At 51.6% G+C, this 16,933-nt stretch overlaps 1 protein-coding gene across 6 annotated transcripts in view; it reads right to left on the bottom strand.

The window, feature by feature from the left end:
* TMCO4 (transmembrane and coiled-coil domains 4) overlaps positions 1-16,176 on the bottom strand; it is an 88,066-nt gene extending 71,890 nt beyond the window's left edge. For 3 of the 6 annotated variants that reach the window (XM_046006601.1, XM_046006633.1, XM_046006640.1), the window contains exons 1-4: positions 16,028-16,176; positions 11,560-11,667; positions 8,670-8,817; positions 3,152-3,329 (exon numbers count right to left, since the gene is read on the bottom strand). In XM_046006601.1, coding sequence (XP_045862557.1) covers positions 3,152-3,321 — 170 coding nt within the window. In that variant the 5' untranslated portion in view covers positions 3,322-3,329; positions 8,670-8,817; positions 11,560-11,667; positions 16,028-16,176. The remainder of the gene's footprint in view (positions 1-3,151; positions 3,330-8,669; positions 8,818-11,559; positions 11,668-16,027) is intronic. The other 3 variants (XM_046006608.1, XM_046006617.1, XM_046006625.1) reach the window with 3 other exon arrangements.
* Between the last annotated feature and the right edge of the window lie 757 nt (positions 16,177-16,933).

Here is a 16,933-nt window from a genome sequence, read left to right as displayed (position 1 = left end):
CATTACTTACAGGTCAATGAAGCATGGCCTGGCCCTGCGTCCAAGAAGGAGGTCTTGGATGTTGAGAAGCATCTCATCATGAGAGGACGGGTCCAGAGCACAGACCCTCGTTCCAACCTCAGCACGGCACTAGCTGTGTGATCTTGGACAAGTTACTGAACCTTTCTGTGCCTCAGTTTCTTTATCTATAAAATGATGGTGATAATGAAGAAACCCATTTCACAGGGTCACTGAAAGTTAACATTTCTCCTTGGGCTTAGAACAAAATCTGGCCCGTATAAAGCACTGTATATGTTTCTTTCAAAAAAAAAATGAGGGCCACCTGGGTGGCTCAGTTGGTTAAGCGTCTGCCTTCGGCTCAGGTCAAGATCTCAGGGGCCTGGGACTGAGCTCTGCATCGGGCTCCCTGCTCAGTGGGGTGTCTGAGTCTCCTTCTCCCTCTGCAGCTCCCCTACTTGTGTGTGCTCGCTCGCACTCTCTCACTGTCAAATTAATAAAATCTTAGAAAAAATGAATTAATGAGTATGTACATAAAGGAGAAATACAGCTGTGGGTTACAAAACAAACAGCGTTCCAGATCGGCAGGACTTTGAGAATGGCTTCTAATGTGTATTCCGGCTTGGCCAGAATGGGTCAGAATCAGCTGCAACAATGACACCAAATCACAACCACAGAGCAACGGTCTGTCAGCCCCTGGGCCGTGGAAGTGCTTTATTCACACTGATTCCTTTACTTCTCACCACACCGTCCCCAGGGAGGGAGATGTTCTTCTTACCCCCAGCCTAGAGATAAGGAAATGCAGCCCTAGAGAGGTGAAGGGATAACTCTAGGGTTCAAACCCCTGTCTATCTTCATGACACCAGAGGCCTTGCTTACCCACTGGGACACTGCCCCTCCCCAGTGATTAGGTGCCTCGGTGCTCACCCAGGAGTACCAAACATCCCCTTGCATCCTGGCCCCCCCTTGCTGATGGAGCCCCTGGCTGCAGAGGTTAAATCAAGGGTCTCACCGCTGGGAAGGGGCAAAACCTCACCCCAAATCCAGGGTTTCTCATCCTGAGTGCAAAGCTCCTCCAACTCGCCAGGGGCTGGCAAACTACCCAAGTGGGCCAGAGCAGGCCTGCAGCCTGCTTTTGTAAATAAAGTTTTATTGGAACACAGCCGCGCGTATCCCCTGCGTATTGCCTCCTGCTGCTTTCAGGCTAGGACGGCAACGTCGAGCGAGGACCACAGAAGCTCCACGGCCTGCGAACCGGAGATCCCGGGCCCTTCACAGAACACGTGTGCCATCCCCTGCTCCACCCCATAATTTCTCCGCAGTGAATAAACAGAGTTAATCCTAGGGAGTGGCATCTGCGATGTTTCCGGCTCAGATACAAAATACATTAAAAAATGGCTTGCTTTTATGTCCCGTGTGCACAGCACACATCCCCAGGGTGCCCTGTAAAGATTACTGAAACCAGCGGTGTATCTGGCTTGTAACATGATCGAGATTGCTTTCAAAATGTGTTTCGGGCCTAAAGAACATGGAGCTCGTGGACAGAACTGGCCTTCTGAAAGGGAAGCTTTGAGGAAGGAAACACCCCAGGGCACATGCTTCTGGCTGGGCAGAAGCAGCTACGTTTACAGGGGTACCTGGATGTGGGTGTGTTTGCGGGGTGGGAGGTGCACAGGACAGTAACTCACTCCTCTATGTGCCCTCCCAGGAAGTGCCCAGCACAGGCCTGGCACACAGAGCAGGCTCATGAACATCTGCTTATGGGAACAAAGTACACAGAGATCATACTCCACCCACTCCCCATGTACTGGCTTGTCGGGTACACCCAGCTGTACGGGAGGCTCTGGGACTCACAGGTGGACGAGGCAGCTCCTGCCCTCTGGGAGCCCCAACTGGAGGAGGGGGGTGGTGTGGGAAGAGCTGCAGGGCAGCACGGTGGCTGCAGGGCTGGGCTGTTGAATATATGGCTGGAGAAACACCCTGGTCTGGGGTTTGGGGAGGTCTGGGAAGGCTTCCTGGAGGTGACGCCCAGGGAGATGGATATGCTCGAGTATTCAGTCCAGCAGGAGAGATGAAGATAAAAGACCAAAAAAAAAAAAAAAAAACAAAAACAAAAAAACAACAACAACACAAAAAACAAAACCCCAAAAACACCAAACAAACAAATACCCAGCTAAGACCTAAGGCATGGGGAAGTTTACTCACGGGGGACATTTTGGGGGTAAGTCTTAAAAATGCCACAGACCCCAAAACTTCCTGTCATTTCCTGCCCCCATCTGCTGTTTCCTGTCTCAGTAACGGTATTTCTGTCCTTCTAGCTCCACCCACCACCTGGAGATTTGGGGCCACAGCGAGCTCCTCCCTCTGCTCCATCCATAGCAACCGACCTGTCTCCCCGAGGAAAGTCTGTCTCACCTGTTCGCCCCTCCACTTCCTGGTGTCGTTCAATGTCCACCTTTTGATCTACGACACCTGGTTGAAACCCATCCAGGCACTTACCCCATCTGTCTAGTATAATGGCAGTCAGTTATTCGGGTACCCTACCCAGACGGTGAGCCCCGAGAGGACAGGAGCCAGGTCCCATTTTTCTCCTAGCACTACACCTAGCATAGAGTAGGTGCTCAATAAATGCATGTTGTATGCGTGAATAAATATCCTTCCTCACATCAGACTGTGTCCTGTTTGAGGGCAGCGATTCATCTCTTTCATAGGTACCTTCCATGTCCTCTAGATCACGCCTGGCACACAGGAGGTGCTCAGAAAATGCTTGGTGTGGGTAAATGAGTGAGTACTGAATGAGGTATGTCTTATGCCCCAGATCGCGAACTCCTTAAAGGTAAGGACAATGACTTTCTCCTTTCTTCTCTTTGCCAGTAACAACCGCTGGGAGCCTGGCTGTCAATAATCGGTTCCCTGAGGTGCCTGGGTGACTCAGTGGGTTGAGCCTCTGCCTTTGGCTCAGGTCATGATCTCAGGGTCCTAGGATGGAGGCCCACGTCAGGCTCTCTGCTTGGCAGGAGCCTGCTCCCTCCACCCCCAACCTGCCTCTCTGCTGCATGTGATCTCTCTCTCTATCAAATAAATAAATAAAATTAAAAAATAATTGGTTCCCTGAGGAAGTATGACATTCCCTCTGTGAGACAACAGCACTCACCTTTGCTCAGGTTCTGGAAAGAGCTGGGACAGGGAGACGCCACAGAGGGCCGCATAGGCAAAGCGGTTGGCCTCGGCCAGCTCGCGGCCTGTGGGTAGAGGCGACTCCCCATCCACAGCCGGCTGGGCCACTGGAGGCATCCTCTGGCTCGATCTGTCCCGTGTGGCCATTTTCAACCCTGCAGGAAAAAAAAAAAATCTCAGTGAAAAATGCAACCGGGGGGTAGGTAAAATTTACGTAAATGGGACACGATAACTACCAATCATGAAAGAAAAGGCTGATAACTCCAACCTTCGTTCAAGTTAAGAACTGCTATTCATCATCTTCCAGAGACTGAAAACACACACCAGAGACTGGGGACAGATATTTTCAATGTGTGTCAACAAAGAATTTGTACCCATAGTATATAAACAACCCCTATAAAGTCACAAAGAAAAAGAAATAAGGCAAATTTTAAAATAGGCAAAATACCCGAACAGGCACTTCATAAAAGATACCCAGTGACCAATGAACACACAAAGTTCAATGTTGTTAGTCATCAGAGAAATAAAGCAAAGTTCCAATGAGACACTGCTACCTATTCGTCAGAATGGCTAAAATTGAAAGTCTGACAATACTAAGTGTTGGTGAGGAAAGGGATATGTAAGACTTCCACACACTGCTGGGGGGAGTATTTGTGGTACAACCTTTTGGAAAATAGTTGGACATTTTCCACTAAAGCTAAATGTATGTCTTTTCTATGCCCCAGAAACTCTACCCCCGAGAAACGAGGACTAATGTTCACCAGAGGACAGGTACAAGAATGCTCACAGAAGCTTCATTCACAATAGTCCCAAACCAGAAGCAAGTTCCATGTTTGTCTGCAGTGGAATGGAAAAACTGCACCATATTCAGACCGTAGAATATCACGAAGCAATGAAAAAGGGTAAGTCTGGCTAACCACAACAACATGAGTGAACCTCACAGGCACAATGATAAGCAGACATACTTACCTGTGGAATTGTGTTCATATGAACTTGAAAAACAGGTCGAACCAGTCTAGGGTGAAAGAAGATGGAAGAGAGGTTGCCCATTGTAGGCAGTGAGTACTGGCTCAGATGGGGCACAGTGAAGCTTCTGGATGATGGAAATGTTCTGTATCTATATCACCCACTGTGATTACATGGGTGTAAATATATTTAAAAATTCATCAAGCTGTAGGCTTATGATTTGTTTTCTCTATGTAGGTTACACTTCAGTGAAAGGAAGAAAGAAGAGAAGGAGGGGGGGGAGGTCTCCTTTTTCCACTCCCTTTATTCTAACCTTCCATCCCAGGGGCAGAAGGGAAGGCAAGGGAGAGGACAGACCAAGCCAAGTCATGCATCCAAGGGGCAGGAAGTGAGTCCCAGGAAGGAAATCTGCCTTGACCACAGGGCATTGTGAATATGAGTGCAGGCTCAGGACCAGACAGACATGGGCATGAATCTAAGCACCTCTATTTGACAGATATGGAGCCTTGGGCAACTCAGCCTCTGTGCACATACATTTCTTCACCTGACAATGGGGCTTGATCTGCCTGGAGGAGCCGGGCTGGCAGTAACTGACATAGCTGTGTGGGTTAATATTTGTCAAGCACTTAGAACAAAGTCTGGCATCAGACTCAAGCCACACAAACGTTTGGTAAAGAAATAAATGCATTAAAAAAAATCAACAAACAGGCACCCGGGTGGCTCAGTCAGTTAAGCAACCGACTCTTGGTTTCAGCTCAGGTCATGATCTCAGGGTCGTGGGATCAAGCCCCGAGTTGGGCTCCGTGCACGGCAGGAGTCTGCTCGGAGTCTCTCTCTCTCTTTCTCCCTCTGCTCCCCTCCTTACTCATGGTTGCTCATGTGCATGCACTCTCTCTCCCTCTCTCAGATAAATAATCTTTAAAAATATCAGCAAACAAATCAATGACAAGCTCAGCACAGAGCCTGGCACACGGCAGAGGTCCACGTGATGGCAAGATCTAACGTTACGTGCCTGTCGCTGGGGGCCAGGCCCTGGGGCTGTGGTGTTAATGAACCCAGTCTCAGCTAACTCTATGAGCCGGGCACTACCATAATGTCCAGTGTGCAAACAGAGGAGAAGTAGCTGGGCCCGAGTCACAGAGCCAGGAAATGGACGGCGGACGGGAGCTCCAAGTCAGAGCCCTCGGCCACCCCCTCTGCTGAAATGCTCACCATATGACCAAAAGATTTCGAGTCTACTACCCACTCGACCCTGGCTTTTGTCCATAAATTCAATCTCATCCAGCTGAGCAATAAAAACTTTTGTCCTCAAAATACGGCTTCTACAGAGGACTTATTTAGAAGTCTCAGCACAGCGAATATTTCATTAGCTTTTCCGAGTAACCCTGAAGTAGTTAAAGGCAACAAACCAAGGCTGTATAGTACGGAACTGTTTACAAAGCACTTCCCAACGCAGTTAGTCCCCACAGCTCTCATGTAAAGTCAAGTACGATGCGAGTCCTTATGATGCCCTCCTAGAGCTGAGAAACGAGCTCAGAGAGGCTAAGAGCCTTTCCCAAAGTTACACAGTAAGCAAGTGATGAAAGTCAAACCAGGCTTTTGGCTCTGAACCCTAGACTCTTCCCTCTACATTTGCACAGCGATCCTCTTTCCCTTGCTTCACATGGAGAAATTGAGGCTCAGAGAGGTTAAGACCTTGGCCAATGTCACCCAGCAAGACTGGCCTCCAGTGGTTGCTTCTGGAGCTCAAGTTAGAGACCTGTAGATTTCCCTGGCTCGCAGGATCAGCCCAGACCGTGGGGGTGGACAAAGGGGACAGCAACAAGTCACAAAGGAAGGACAGAACCCAGGGCAGCACCCAGTCCCGATGGTGGCAGGCCTAGTGATTTCTACACTTAATCCAATGCACATGCCATTTGGAGGCTGGAGTGATTGTGCCCACCGCCCAGAGGAGCCTCAGATGGTGTTTTACTGGGCTGGTACTTGGAAAGCCCCATTGGTTCCTAGTTCAAGAATAAGCAGACTCTTAATCAGAGAAGCATGAGCTGGCCTGACTCTATCCACAAGGCAGAGAGGATTTGTTCAGTGTACAGAAAGCTCAAATCAGGCCAAACTGATTCGTTTGTTCAACAAAATACACTCTTGATGACCTCTCATCCATTTTCTACACAGCAGCTGGAGTGGCCTTTTTGTCATAGACACTAATCATGTCACTTGCCTTGCTTAAGAGTCTCCAAAGGCTTCCTCTCACACCAGGATGAAGGCTGATCCCCTAATGATGGCCCCTGCCCGCCCCAAACTCCGCCTCATGCCCCCAAACCCGGCTTGCTCACTATGCTATAGCCACACTGGAGGTCACCGCACTTTTGAATACACAAGCAGGTCCGTCCTCTAGGCCTTCGTCCCTGCTGTTTCCTCTGCCTGGGACACTCCTCCTCTGACCTTCACATCATTCTGCCTCAGCCTAAATATCACCTCCTCTGAGAAGCCCTCCCTGATCTCCCAGGCTATAAAGTACTTCTACTCCTCTATCCCAACACTATATTTTCATAATACTTATTTTTATCTTAAATAATATATATATATAGATATAGATATATTTTAAAGTCTTTATTTATTTATTTGTCAGAGAGAGAGAGCGAGCACATGAGCACAAGCAGGGGGAGTGGCAGACAGAGGGAGAGGGAGAAGCACGGAGCCCGATGTGGGACTTGATCCCAGGACCCTGGGATCATGACCTGAGCCGAAGGCAGACGCTTAACCGACTGAGCCACCCAGGCGCCCCTTAAATAATATGTATTTAAAGTATTTGTTTACCTGTGTATACCAACAGAATATAAGGTATATATTTTGAGGGCAGCCCCTCGTTGTTTTGTTGACTGCTATGCCCCTAGCTCTCTGAACAGGCCTTGGAATACTGCAGGCATTCAATAAGTGTGTGCTGGATGAATGAAGAAGGGAAAATGATATGTGACGCCCTGGTCTGGGTCTTAGGGCAGAGCAGGTGACAAAATGACAAATTCTCTGCTTGCCTTCTGCAGGGAGACAGGAGGCACTGGGGTGGGCTTGGTCAGTGAAGCGTCCAACTCCTGATTTTGGCTCAAGTCAAGATCTCAGGGTTGTGATATGGAACTCCACGTTGGGCTACATGCTTAGCAGAGTCTGCTGGAGGTTCCCTGTCTCTCCCCCTCTGCCCCCCACCCCCGCTTACACTCTCTTTCTCTAAAATAAATAAATAAGCAAAATCTTAAAAAAAAAGAATGCAGCTAAACATGAAAATAATCTAAAAAATAAGCTAGTCACTGGTGGAACCAAGATTCACACTCAGGTCCGACTGTAGGATCCATGCCCTTGATGACTGGGTCAGGAAGAGATCATCTGGGAAGAACAACTAGGGGGAGGGGCTATGAAGTGTTGGGGTATGAGGGGGTGACGATGGTGGGCGGTTGAAAGGTGCTGTCCCAGCAGAGGCCTGCAGGAAGTGAGGGGGACAGCCCTGCGGGCGGATGGCCCAGGGTATTCCAAAGAAGAAACTGCACTGTGACAGGGACAGTGGTGGGGATAAGGGGTGGGGGTCAGGGGGAGAGCCCAGATGGAGGGTCATGAACAGGGGCCTGTAGCCCAGAAATGGCTTCCAAGAGAAGGTGGCCCCGGACAGGGGTGGGGTGGTAGGAAGCAGCACGTTCTGGGCACAGGGGACGGCATGTGTCAAGGCCCAGCGGTAGAAGAGAGCAGATGCTTTCGAAGAACCGAAAAGATGCTCAGTGCAGCCAGGCCTTGGACGGTGGGTAGGCACGGAGAGGCGGGAGGGAAGAAACGAGCAGGTGGGGGAGCTGCTGGGGGCCACACCGTGTGGGACCACATCCTCCCAGATCACGAGTCAGACTACATCATGAAGGCAGCGGCCACGGGGATGCTGAGTAAGGGTTCGTGGGACCTCTCGGGACTAATTTCCCAAGTACCTGCGAGACTATAATTATTTTCCGAGAGAAAGCTTTTTAAAAAGCAGCAGGATGTCTCTACAGATTTTTAAAGACTTTTTCTTAAGTTCTAAGTAAGTGAAAAATAAAAGTCCACCTCACCCCAAATGAACTAGTTCATTTAATAAATATATACATGGGGGCGCCGGGGTGGCTCAGTGGGTTAAAGCCTCTGCCTTCGGCTCGGGTCATGATCCCAGGGTCCTGGGATCGAGCCCCACATCGGGCTCTCTGCTCCGCAGGGAGTCTGCTTCCTCCTCTCTCTCTGCCTGCCTCCTCCTCTCTCTCTGCCTGCCTCTCCGCCTAGTTGTGATTTCTCTCTGTCAAATAAATAAAATATTAAAAAAAATATATACATGCACCCACAGGCACCAGGTGTCAACCCACGTGCCGCGGCACAGCAGAGACGAAGACAGACAGCAGCGCTCCAACCTGGAGGGATGTTCCAGCGAAGGAGACGGACGATACGCAAACTTGTAATATTTAAGATGAGACAGCCTTAAATAATGACGAGGATGTGAAGAACAAGAAACCTTAAAGAACACTCACCCAGATTTCAGGAAACAGTTGTGGGCCTCCCTTCTCTAAGTCTGAAAACAGGCTGTTCAGCTTCTTGAAGGTTCTTGGAGAAATACACGAATTGCCCTGGGGGGAGCAAACTGGAAAAACCAGCCTGTGGGTCCATAGGGTGTGGGATCTGGAGGAGGAGAGACTGGTTAGCCCTGGGGTTCAGGGAGCCTCGATGCTACTTACATTCTCCTCTGGGCCTTGGCCCCAGCACGTTCCTCTCCCTGGGATGCTTTTCTCAGGAGGCTGGCAGTCACAGCCACTCACTGAGCACAGCCTGGGACCGTGGCATGGGTTGTCTCATTTAATATCCCTGTTTTAGCTCCTCATAACCTGAGACGTGGTTATAGTGCCCAGTAGCCACAGGAAGACCCCCACGGGGTCTCCTTCCTATGTCACGGGCGCCCCAAGCAGTTCCCTGCCACAGTGGGTCGGAGGAGGGGAGGGGCAGGTAGAGAGAGGGAGAAGCAGACTCCCTGCTGAGCAAGGAGCCCCACATTGGGCTCCAGCCCAGGACCCTGGGATTATGACCTGAGCCGAAGGCAGATACTTAACCAACTGAGTCACCCAGGCACCCCAATTTTCTGTATTTTTAACGTTTTCCACCCTGAGTGAATTGGTACTTTTATAATGAAAAAAATTTTTTTTTTAATTAAAAACGATTTTGCTTTGATCCCCAGAAGAGGAGTGCTTTATTTCAGACAGCCTAGGCCCCGGGTGGCCCATCAGCCTGAGGTCATAGTTAAGTCCCAATCCACTGACCAACAACCAGGTCTTGTAACCAAAAGAATGGATGAGGGGCAGCATGACAAGCTGAGGCAAACCCCATGCTGGTGTGAAGGAGGTGCCCCTGTTTCCGACCCCCCGGATTGTTTGCCGGATGGGCTGGGCCCCCAACTCTCCCAGCTGAGAGAGGGTGCTGGCAGCTGTGGGGCGGGGAGATCTGTCCCCTGAACGGTCTACACTGGTCCCCTCCTTGCTCGGTCTGATTTGGGAACAGGGTCTGGTCCAAGGGGAACTGAGATTCTCAAGTATGCCTGAGAAGCTAAAGCGGTTTTCAGAGGGTGTGCTGGGTTCCCGCGGCGAGAAGACCAGTGGTCAGGGCTCGTGGTGACCCCTGGGGCCACCAGTGTGCAGGCAGCTGGTCCAGCAGCACCCAGGGCCTAGGATGTCAATGATGGATGGAGTAGCTTCCGGACATCAAGGGTCTCCTGGGGATCTGTCCCAGTCCGGGTGCTGTGAAGACACCAAGGGACTCCGAGAAATGTGTGCACTTGACCCAGAAGAGTACCCGCTGGCAGGGAGAGGACATACACACAGTGAGAACCAGCAGGGTGAATGGTCACCTATGGCTGGACTGCAAAGGCCAGGCCCAGGATGGACGGGCATTACACCAGCGTGGGCCGTGGCCTGATGGTCTATGATTATGAGTTTTATCTAGCCTCAGACATTACCGATGCCAGAAAATGCTGGCTGAGCTCTTATGGTCAGTAGTGAGGGTAGAGAGCCATTCCACACAGCTGTCCTCAGCTCCGCAAGCACCCACAGTAGGCGCCCTACTCATATTTGCTGAGGAACATCACATAAACCCAGCGGGATTTCTTCCGGGGAGGGGCGGGGGATGAAAAATCCCCGAGTCAGCGCCACGGAGAAAACAAATATGATCTGTATCGTCCTGAAACATCCTTTAAATCATCCTTAAAACTCCACGACCTGAGCCTTTAGGAGATCACATGCAAGAATGAATTTCTTTTGTGTTTCTTATTTTTTTAAACGCAGATTTTATTTATTTGAGAGAGAGAGTGCACATGAGCAGTGGGGAGGGGCAGACAGAGAGGGAGAAGCAGACTCCCCGCTGATCAGGGAGCCCAATGCAGGACTTGATCCCACGACCCTGAGATCATGACCTGAGCCAAAGGCAGAGGCTTAACTGACTGAGCCACCCAGGCACCCCTGAACTTCTTTTGTGTTTCTTACATGGCAGCTCATTATGGCCTTTTTAACCCCTTAGAGCAGTCAGGGAAGGCCAAGGTCAAATTTGACATGAATGTGTGTGTATGGGGCGGATGGGGAGAGGTATTCTTTTTCTCTTTCCTTCTTTTTCTGGTGAACTGGTTGTAACGGAGGCCTTTCTTTCTTTCCTTCTTTTTCTTTCTTTCTTTCTTCTTTTTAGAGAGGAGGATGGAGGGAGGGGAAGAAGGAGAGGGGAATCAAGTGGACTCTACGCCCCATGCAGAGCCTGATGTTGGGGCTCGATCTCACAACCCTGAGATCATGACCTGAGCTGAAATCAAGTCGGACACTTAGCTGACTGAGCCACCCAGGTGCTCCTATGGTTGACTTTTTCTTTTTCCTTTTAAAAGATTTTATTTATTTATTTGACAGACAGAGATCACAAGTAGGCAGAGAGAGAGAGGAGGAAGCAGGCTCCCCACGGAGCAGAGAGCCTGATGTGGGGCTCAATCCCAGGACCGTGGGATCAGGACCCTGGGATCACGACCTGAGCCGAGGGCAGAGGCTTTAACCCACTGAGCCATCCAGGCACCTACAAGTGAGCTTGTAGTACAGTAACAGAAGCATCACTAGTGGGATAACAACAATATTACGAGAGGGCCGGGGACTAACAGTTCTGGAGCCAAAGAGAAAGAAAAGCACTTGCTTGAAGAAACTCTTCACAACAAATAGAGCTACAGCATCATTCTTAGGCCAGAAACTCTGAAGACGGTAGTTCAAAGTTCATACACACACATACCCATACCCGCACACACAACCTTGAGATGGTTCTAGAAGGGAGGATTCGAGGCAGTCCCCATTCACTCCCCCACCTCGCCCCCCCCCAGAGTTTTAGAAGAGAAACCCATTCATTCTATACCTCTCTCTGGAAGTTAAATTGGAAGCCACTGGTACAGGTAGCATTTCAGGAGGTCTCCATGGCAACAGTTCCGACACAGAAGAATCCAGAAGGTTTTGGACAATCCTGCTACAGACCAGAAGAAGAGAGGGATGTTGGCACAGAGGGAAAGTTCTTATCCCATCTCACTTCAGCAGCCTGGAGTGGTGGAGTGGGGGGACAGCGTGCCATTGGGATGGACACTCAGGTTGTATGACATTCTGTCCACATCACGCTCCATTCCTCGCCTGCTAGCGCCCTCGTACGGGCCAACATCATCTCAGGTGGATCCCGGCAGGAGCCGCCCCACCAGTCTCCCGCTCCATCTGTTCTCCCCGCTAGCTGTCCACCACGCTGCAGCCAGGGAGCTCCATCTCCACCTGAAGTCAGATCATGTCCTTCTCTGCTCCAATCCTCTGCTAACCCCTTTCCAGAGTCACGGCTCTCCCTGCGGTGCCTGTGCCATATGCAACCTGGCCCCTGGTCTCTCCACCTTCCTCCCCTTCTCCCCTCCACTCGCTCCGTTCCACTGTACATCCTCCTCGCTGCTTCTGGGGCCCACCAGCTACGCTCTCACCTCAAGGCCTTTGCACAGTCTATTCCATCCGCCCGGAATGCTCTTCCTGCCGACAACCACATGGCCGACTCCCTTCACCTCCTCCCTGTCTCTGTTCAAATCTCACAGCTCAGTGAGACCACCCTGCCCCTGCCTTCCATACCGATCCCTTTTCCCTGGCTCCTCTGCTTGGTCCCCAGCACGAATCTCTGTCTGCCATACTGGATCATTCACTGGTTTACACCCGTTGCTTATTGTCTGTCCCTTTCTGCCCTCCTGCAAGCACAGCAGGCACTTACAGACATCTGTTGAATGAACACTGGTTTCTACTCGGGGACAACTAAGACATAATGGGAGGCACATCTGCTGAGGAAGGAGGTGTGGGGGTGGGGAATGGCAAAATGTTTGATGTTCACTTGATCTGCTGGTTTTCATATCGCCCCACAGGGCCCCAGGGCCTTACTCTGGTGGGCAAGAGGAGATACGGTGGGGACCCTTAATGCCTTGCCTTCAAATTATAGCAGTAAATAATCCAGGGTATTATCCCTCCAAAAGAAATGAATATATATATATATAATATGAATAAATATTATATACATATAAATATTTGTATATATTTATATATACAGATACATATAAATATATAACTTATGAATGTATTTATTTATTTGAGAGAGAGCACACGCACACGCATGCATCAGTGGAGGGGGGTGCAGGGGGTGAGGGAGAAGCAGACTCCCTGCTGAGCTTGGAGCCCCACACAGGGCTCAATCCCAGGACCCCAAGATCATGACCTGAGCCGAAGACAGAGGCGTAACCGACTGAGGCACCCAGGTGCCTCTCAGCCGTACATTAAAAATATATATATATTTTATTTATTTATTTATTTGACAGACAGAGATCACAAACAGGCAGAGAGGCAAGCAGAGAGAGAGGGGGAAGCAGGCTCCCCACTGAGCAGAGAGCCTGATGCGGGGCTTGATCCCAGGACCCTGGATCATGACCTGAGCCAAAGGCAGAGGCTTTAACCCACTGAGCCACCCAGGCACGCCCCTCAGCCTTTCATTTTTAAAGAAGGACGATACAGTTTCATATAAAGTGAGATTCCCGTATTTGCTCAAATGGTACTCCCAAATGTAGATTTCATCCCCGAGCACCTCTCAGCAAACCCAGTCCAGTCCTGGAAGTTAGGAGGGGACAATTGAGGTGGTAACAGGGGTTAGGCGGAAATTAACCCCCCGAGATGAGTATGCAACTTCCTCCTGAACTAAACCTCCCACACTCCTGGGGATGTCTTGAGGCCTGGGTTTGGGCTGAGATCAGAAGGATAAGGTGACGTTAACCTGGGGAAATGGAGATATAGGAGGAACTATATGTGGTCTAGAGGAGCATGTGCAAAGGCCCCGAGGAGGGAAGCAGCAGCATGCCGCAAACACAGAGGGCTACTGATGAAGTGGCCTGAGATGGGGCTGGAAGTATAGGCTAGACGGTGCAGGGCCTTATGGTCCACGTTAATGGTCTTTTTGTTTGCCCTAAAATGAACAGGAAGCCACAGCAGAATTTTAAGTAGAGGGTGGTGCAACTGAATTGGCCCGAATGCCCAAGTAGAGGGCGGCTAAGTAGAAAGTGGACTGGGGTCCCCTGCTTCGATCCCCTTCCGCCCACTAGTGCACACTCAAGGCAACAAGCCCCCCCCATCTCATTGCAGCCCCAGTTTAACATGTACAGCAGTGTTTACAACACACGCAGGCCATAAAGGACCGGGTGACATTTCTCAGGTCTCTCCTGTGCGGGCCCAGGTAGCTGGTCCTGCCTTTGCAGCCTAGAGCGCCAGCTTAGGGCACCTGCGTAGGCTCAGGAGAAATTCTCTAGGCTTCAACCTTCACAAACTTTCCACACTAAGCTACAGCAACCTACTTGGCTAACCGACTCGGCACCCATCCAATCGCCCCTGGGCCTTCGGCGGAAAAAGCAAAAAGGCTCCCAGAGCACCAACCCCAGTCCCTTTGTGGTTTCAGTGACTTTCCTCCTCATGACAACCTTAGAGGCAGTATTTTACAAATGAGGAAACCGAGGCACAGGGTGGTTATGTGGCTTGATCAAGATGACTCGGGAGGCTACTAAGCCCCTAGGGACCTGAGCCCACATCTGTCCGCTACCACGCCCGCGACAGCAAGCGGGCTTCTGTTAGAAGCTTCTGTTAGAAGCTGAAATGCTGTGGGGCAAACAGTCCGTTTCTGGACCTTGACAGGGAGTCTCAGCCTCCTTGCCTGGAACTCAGCCAACCACCCCACCTCTGCCTCTTACATCTCTCTGCTGAGAGCGGTAACAGATTACCGACAGGGTCACTGGAGCCTCTAAATAAATATGCTCTAAGTAAATACACCCTTGCTCACTCCTGATATGGCAGGGCCTCGGCCAGAGGCCACATTTTAGACCGTGCTTTACCATTCAAGAAGCATTCTGACATGGTACCATCAATGCCAGGCACTTTTACCATCCCTGTTGGATGATAATGAAACAGAGGCCCACAGAGTTCCTTTGGACCACCCTCTACCCACCTAGCTCCTCCCCACCAAATCCCTGGGGAGTCCGGAGAAAGCTCAGGCTGGCTGGGCATCTCCAACGAGGCCCACGAGATAGGAGGTTCAATTGACGCTAAGAGGTTCAATCTGTGCCCTTGTCACATACTTCACAGTTGGTAACATTCCAGGGGTCTGTCCTCTCTGCCCAGCGCTTCCCACCCGTCCACCCCCCAAATGGACAACAGTGTTTTATTCCACTCTTCCTAGGGTAGTCCCCAAGGGCAACACTTCTCTTGTTCACAGCTGTATTTTCAGTGCCTAAACAGTGCACACACTGGGGCACACAGTAGGTGTTCAATATGTGTCTAAGAAATGAATGGATGCCCCTAAAATGTAAAGGGGTTTCACGTTTTCTGCAGTGAAATGAACACTTGAGTCAGGGAAAAGAGAACTAACATGTTAACTCCTACTTTGTGTCAGGCAGCGGTCTCTAGGCCAAGACCCAGAGCCTCGGCCTGCTGTGCTCTTAACTCTGACTCTGGAGCGGAGCAGAGAAAGGACACGGTGAAAGGCTACTTTGTCTCTGCGCCAGGCACTGACTGGGTCAGGCTCTGGAGTCAGGTAACCCAGGTTCTTAAAATGTTCTCCTTCCTAGGGGTGCTGTCTTGGGGAATTCATCTCTCTGAGCCTGTTTACCTCTCTGTATGGTCCCCCCACAAGTTAGTAGCAATTCCTCTTTCCTGCTACACCGACAGGTGGCAGGGTGAGAAGTATAGCACATTTGTAACTGGGGGCCTGGGCTTTTTACCAGCCCCCTCCTGGAATTCTCAGTCTGAATGTGTGCTATGAAATCATAGGGCTGTAAGGGCAAGGAGAGAGGGGGTGAGGGGATGCCGGAGGCCTTCCCACTGGTCCGTGGAGGGGCCCTTGCGACAAGGGAAAGCCCAGTGACCCTGTGTAACCTTGGGCAAGTTCCTTCCTCTCCCTGGACCTCACTTATCAAGGGAGGTACTGGGCAATCTTTAAGGGCTCAGAGCCCAGAGCTGGGAGGGAGAAGATGCCTGGGTGCACTGCGCGGCCTCAGTTTCCCCATCCGCCGCTCTGTGTAATTCCTAAAGGCGCTTTCAGCTCTAAAAACAACCAAGCAACAACCACACAGCCTGGACCCCAGGCGGGCAGCGCCTGGAGCAGCTCGTGGCCACTCCTCGGGAGGCCTGGCGCCCACGAGGGGCAGAGGGCCGGGTGGGGGGCAAAGGCCCGCAGGGCCTGGTCGGGCCTTGTGGGAGTAACCCTCGGGAGGCCAGAGGTGGGGAGTGGCCCTGGCGTGGGCGAACTCCGCCCGTGGCCCGACTCAACCCGTGTTTCTTACCTGGCGGCGGCGGCAGCGGCGGCGGCAAAGGCAGGGACTCCTCCCGCCCCGCTCGCCCACTCGGCCTCGGCCCCGCCCCGCCCCGCCCCGCCCCGCCCCGCCCCGCCCCGCCCCCTCGGTCCCTCCTGGCGGATTCCGCAGCCTGCATCGCCCGGAGCTCCCGGCCACCCCGCCCCTCCTGCCCGGCTGGTCCCGCCTCTTGCGCGTACAGTCCCGGGCGCGTGGGCCGGCCTTCCGGGCCGGGTCTCACGCACTGCGTGTCCCAACACGGCTCCGCTCGTCGCCGCCCCGCGACAGGGGTGCCGGCGTCAGGAAGTGACGGGCCAACCCGGGCGCGAGACGCGGTGTGTGGGTCTGGTTCCCTTCCAGGAAACAGCAGGACCTCAGAGCCAGAGAGGGCGCTGCAAGGCTCACTGGGGGACACTGCTAGCCCGGGGGTTGGTCCCAGAGTGGAGGGCCAGCAAGTGACTTAGATGGAAACCTCCAAAAGTAAAGGGTGTAAAAGCAAGGAGCCAGCCACAGAAACAACCCTCCTGCCTGTATATACAGGACAGAGGGAGACACAGCGAGAGAAGGAACATAAGCAGGGGGAGTGGGAGAGGGAGAAGCAGGCTGTCCCATGTGGGGCTTGATCTTAGGACCCTGGGATCATGACCTGAGCCAACGGCAGACGCTCAACGATTGAGCCACCCAGGCGCCCCCATGCTCTGATTCTTGTTTTAGTTTGTCTAGTGCTAAGTTTGGGCCAGTCTGGGGGCCTTCGTGTTTGAGGTTCCCTTGCCTGGCACTCTGCCCAGAGACCTTCCTTTTCCTGGATCTGTTTCCAGCTTCGTTACCATCTCCACTCAGGGTGTCATCTGTGTTTTCAAGGCTTACATGTTTCCTGTTTTCAGTTTATCTGCCATC

Source organism: Meles meles, chromosome 1 (assembly GCF_922984935.1).
Source record: "Meles meles chromosome 1, mMelMel3.1 paternal haplotype, whole genome shotgun sequence".
NCBI lineage: Eukaryota > Metazoa > Chordata > Mammalia > Carnivora > Mustelidae > Meles > Meles meles.
The sequence above is the reverse complement of the archived record's forward strand: the minus strand, read 5'-3'. Positions and strand labels throughout refer to the sequence as shown.